At 42.7% G+C, this 4,790-nt stretch overlaps 1 protein-coding gene across 1 annotated transcript; it reads left to right on the forward strand.

Moving 5' to 3' along the window:
- The first annotated feature begins 1,750 nt into the window (after positions 1-1,750).
- Positions 1,751-3,974, forward strand: LOC117416949 (transcription factor HES-1). Its single transcript, XM_034028458.3, has 4 exons — positions 1,751-2,180; positions 2,298-2,393; positions 2,654-2,741; positions 3,083-3,974. The coding sequence occupies exons 1-4, from the start codon at positions 2,076-2,078 to the stop codon at positions 3,598-3,600; spliced, it is 807 nt and encodes a 268-aa protein (XP_033884349.3). The 5' UTR covers positions 1,751-2,075; the 3' UTR covers positions 3,601-3,974.
- The last annotated feature ends 816 nt before the right edge of the window (positions 3,975-4,790 follow it).

Genomic DNA, 4,790 nt, shown 5'->3' on the forward strand with positions numbered 1-4,790 from the left:
CAACGGACTCTTTGGAGCACACTATGTATTTAGCATGCATGTTGATACTTACAACAAGGGAAGTAAACAAAGCTCGTATTACAATCACCGCACACGGGATGTTTTGTCCAGCGTACACCTTCAAATCTGGGCTGGTGCAACCCACAACAGTCGCTATTATGGAAGGAAAATGGCAAGATTAACGAAGCTAATGCATTTTTTTGTATTGATGGTGCAAAAAATAACCAAACACATGTACTGAAGACTGAATTGTTACAAGTGAATAAAATGCATGCTCTGTGATACACGTTCCGGTACATAATAAGTCTTATACCGGTATGTTTGCAGTATGTTTCCTATCACCTTTAACAACGTTTACTTTAAAATGGCTGTCGAGCGCCACCGCTGCGCTTGCAGCGGGTACTGCACAGCGCCTAGCCTCTGCCTGGGAGCTTCTTATCAACGCACAAATCGCTTCGGACTGGCTCCCATACCAATAACCCTGATCCAGCTCGAAGGGGGTGTGGTTTTCCCAGGCTTTAACACAGCAGCTGCTATTTCCCTTCCCTCTAATATAAACTACCGCCACCGCCACCCCCAGTCCAGCAGCCAAACCTGAACCACAGCGGCTGTAAAATGTCCTGGCACGTGCTCCACATTCACAAGAGCGATCGCATGCCGACAGAAGACAAACTGCCAGGCTTGTGCAGCGCCGGGAGCAGTGCGGCGTGTTTTTAAAGAGATAGCTATGCATTGATTGAAATGCAAGACAGCGGCAAATAATCGTAGCAGCCAATAATACAGGGCATGCAGTATAACATGCAATTAAAACACGCAATACAGGGGAGCCTCTATTAGTATTATTATAGGTGGTGGGTATCTTAAAAAACATTAAAAACGACCCCACTTCTTAAGGTAAAGACTATTACACTGTGATAAAGACATCAGTAAGATAGGCTAATGTATTCATTTAGGAGGAAGTATGATTAAAATACAATAGATTTAGTTAGAACACAAATTACATATTTTCAATCTTATTTATTTTTTGCACTATCCCCGATTCAGTAAGGGACAATGCCTGTTAACCATGCTGTCTATATAAGCCCGGCAATAGTATAACTTTGCAATCGTATTATACTCGTCTATACCCAAAGAACTAATATAGAATTGTATTTATAATCTGGGTTTGACATAACTCCTCTTTCGCATACTTTAAAGCGTTCAGGTTTATAATCTTTTCTTCCCCCGCAAGTATGTATTCAAGATGTACGAAAGTCGTGTTTGAATACCTTTAATTACCAACCCAGTTCAGTACGGCCCTCTGAAACAAATCATTTTACAAATCTGAGCTACGTTGTTAGCCTAAAAATTGCACTCCTAAAAGACAACTGTATTTATAAACCAAATCATATGATCAGATCAGTTTGCTAGGAGTTCTTTCGGACAGGAAATCCCCCCCAGGCTGGCTGTAAATCAAACTCATAAATTCAATAGAATGCAGCACTCCTGTAAGTGGTCGATAGCTTTGCTGCGCTCCAGGAACGAAAGGGTTAATTTGTAAAGCGGATGATTGACGGTGGAGCCCCGGTGGTGCCCTAAGCCCTGCCGCGCGTCATTGGCCGCCAGTACTTACGCCAGGCAGCCAATGGGGGGGCGCCGTCCACGAGCCGTCCTCCCCTTGGGCCGCGTGCCTCTCTCGCTGATTGGTGGGAAGTTACTGTGGGAAAGAAAGTTTGGGAAGTTTCACACGAGCCGTTCGCGTGCAGTCTCAGATATAAATAAGAGCCGCAAGTGCTGTTTCTAGTCATATCCAACGTTGGCAAGCTCAGAGCGAAGGCAAAGCGACTGCATACTATTACTTTATATACACTATAAGAAAAGGCATTGCCCAGCGATAAAGCGCTTAAAAAAATACTTTTTTTTACAAACATACGAGAAGGATATTTGACTCTTTTTGTGTAAATAAACTGGGGATTTAAAGCAACTGGACAGCGGTTCTGACAGCAACAGCCACGGCTCGAGTCAAGAACATTGGGAGAACGCCCAGAAGCGCTGCTGCAGTTCTTGCACATTTTGTGGGATATTGCCAACATAAAATGCCAGCTGATATGGAGAAAACGTCCTGTTCTCCCGTGGCTGCCACCCCGGCTAGCATGAACACGACCCCGGATAAGCCCAAGACAGCCTCGGAGCACAGAAAGGTAACTATCACACACTCAGTCTCAGCCTAGCTCCGCGCTTGCTTGTTCAAGGTGCATCATTTTCGCTCTCAAAAACATGCATGTACTTACGGCTGCCTGTTTCTTTTCTTGTTTTAGTCCTCCAAACCAATTATGGAGAAAAGACGGAGAGCGAGAATCAACGAAAGCCTGGGGCAATTGAAAACGCTCATATTGGACGCGCTTAAGAAAGATGTAAGTATTTATTCACTGTACAGCAACCTTATTGTATTTGTATAATTGCATAAGCCAAATATATACATTAGCACCGGTTTGGAAAGTAAACTATACATTTGTTATCCAGTGCAATGTAGATACATACCTACATATATACCTGTAGTTCTGCTTCAGTCAGATAATATAATAATAAAATGTCCAGGTGTTGAAATCGCGGTGCTCATGCGTTTCACATCACTGTCAAGCTGTAACATATCTCATATTGGTATGTTTCATAGAGTTCCAGGCATTCCAAGCTGGAGAAGGCTGACATCCTTGAAATGACAGTGAAACACCTCAGAAACCTGCAGAGAGCACAGATGACTGGTAAGCCCTCCTTTTGTCTCTCTTATTCCCTGAATATTTTATTGCTGATTTCTTCCAGACTTCCTTCTGCGGTTTAGCTGGTATCCAGCAGCGGTTCTGACTTGGCTGGCTGTGCCTTTCCCACGGTCTGAGATTATTTATAGACTTGTGCTTGTTCCGGGAGAGAGAGAAAAAAAAAAAAAAAAAAAAAAACGAAAGGGCGTTTTGCCTACATTTCTCAACACACTGCTCAAGGAATACAGTATGCCACTGTTTTAATAATTCACCTGTTGACAAATGTGTGTGCATGTGTACATTTTACATTTTAAACATATTTTTAATTTTCCTCTCTTTTTTTATAGCTGCTTTAAACACAGATCCCACGGTCCTGGGCAAGTACAGAGCTGGGTTCAGCGAGTGCATGAACGAGGTGACACGGTTCCTCTCCACCTGTGAAGGAGTTAACACAGAGGTCAGGACCCGGCTCCTGGGGCACCTAGCCAGCTGCATGTCTCAGATCAACGCCATGAACTACCCGACACAGCCGCAGATCCCCGCCGGGCACCCACATCCAGCCTTCGGCCAGCCCATGGTACAAATCCCCGGTGCGTCCCCACAGCCCAACGTCTTGCCCCTCAACGGGATGCCGTGTAAAGCTGGCTCGGCGCTCAGCGCACCCACAGACGCCACTAAACTGTATGGCGGCTTCCAGCTTGTTCCAGCCACAGACGGACAGTTTGCCTTCCTGATCCCAAATGCAGCATTTGCACCAAGCGGACCCGTGATCCCAGTTTATGCCAATAGCGTTACCACACCAGTGCCCGCTGCAGTCTCTCCAGGCGCCCCGGTCACCGCTGATTCGGTTTGGAGGCCCTGGTAAAAACAAGGAGAGAATAACAAAGTGTTTCTAATGACTGTATCAGATTAAAAAAAACAAACAAAACAAAAACAAAAAAAACGACACTTAAACATTTCTTAACTAAAATAAAAGCTGGTTTTGTTAAAGTTCATATTTTTTGTATTAAAATGTATTAAAGGTGAAGATAATGCACTATATTTGTAAATATTTGAAAAAAAAGGTTCATATTGAAATGAGTTTTGTATTGTAAAGTCAGTTTTCTGAACTGCATTTTTTATATTCGCGGTATCCTGTTTTCTATTATGCGATGCCAAAGATATATGTTGAATGCTCTTAAACGTTTTCTTCCTGTTGGAAGGTTAAAATATAATAATAAAAAATGAAATATGTATATACCTGGTGTGTCGATGCTTTTTATACATGTCTGTTATTTGAGCTGGTTCAAAATAACCGCGAAAAGTTGCCCGCACATCGTAGAGTAGGCTGGACAGGTCCCCTAACGGTCTTATGAAAAAATGTACAATATATGCTAAAAGAAAGTCTACCTAAAAACGCATTTTAAAATAACGTTCTTTCCAATTTCAAATAAGCCTCTACATGTTTTTAACAGAATTATTGCTTTCAAATCCAGGTATTCCTTGTTAAGTGAATTTATCACCAATAAAACATTAAATAAGATTGCTACAGTTTCAAAACTAAATAATAGAAAACACTCTAGTAATCAAGAAACGTTACCCCAACCAGGTTATTAAAACAGATGAGATATGGGCCGTTTCAAAACTGAAGCTGCAAAACATGTCCTAGGCTGTAGCCTAGTCATCTACCATCCCCTCAAAAAAGAAAGAAAACACGTGTGAAAATGAAAATGTGTGATGACCAAAAGCACCCAGTTATCTTCTCACACAAGTGTAGAGATATTACTGTACCATTTTTTTTTCTTTAGAAGTACCGCCTGTTATTCAGACATATGACGCCAAACGGTGTAGAAAACGCGTACACCGCATCAGAGATGAGAGCGCTGATAAAATGCAGTCCACGAGCGGTCGCATCAGGTTTCCGCCTCGCTCAACCTCATACTGAACAAGTCCTAACTCAAAGCGGGGCACATTTAAACAGTTCCACATTTCAACTGGAGAGTATCAGATTAATTCCTCCACGAGGACTTGTTGGATTGTGTCCTGGATAGCCCAGGTGTCTGACCAAATCCAGGT

This window comes from Acipenser ruthenus, chromosome 12, assembly GCF_902713425.1.
Source record: "Acipenser ruthenus chromosome 12, fAciRut3.2 maternal haplotype, whole genome shotgun sequence".
NCBI lineage: Eukaryota > Metazoa > Chordata > Actinopteri > Acipenseriformes > Acipenseridae > Acipenser > Acipenser ruthenus.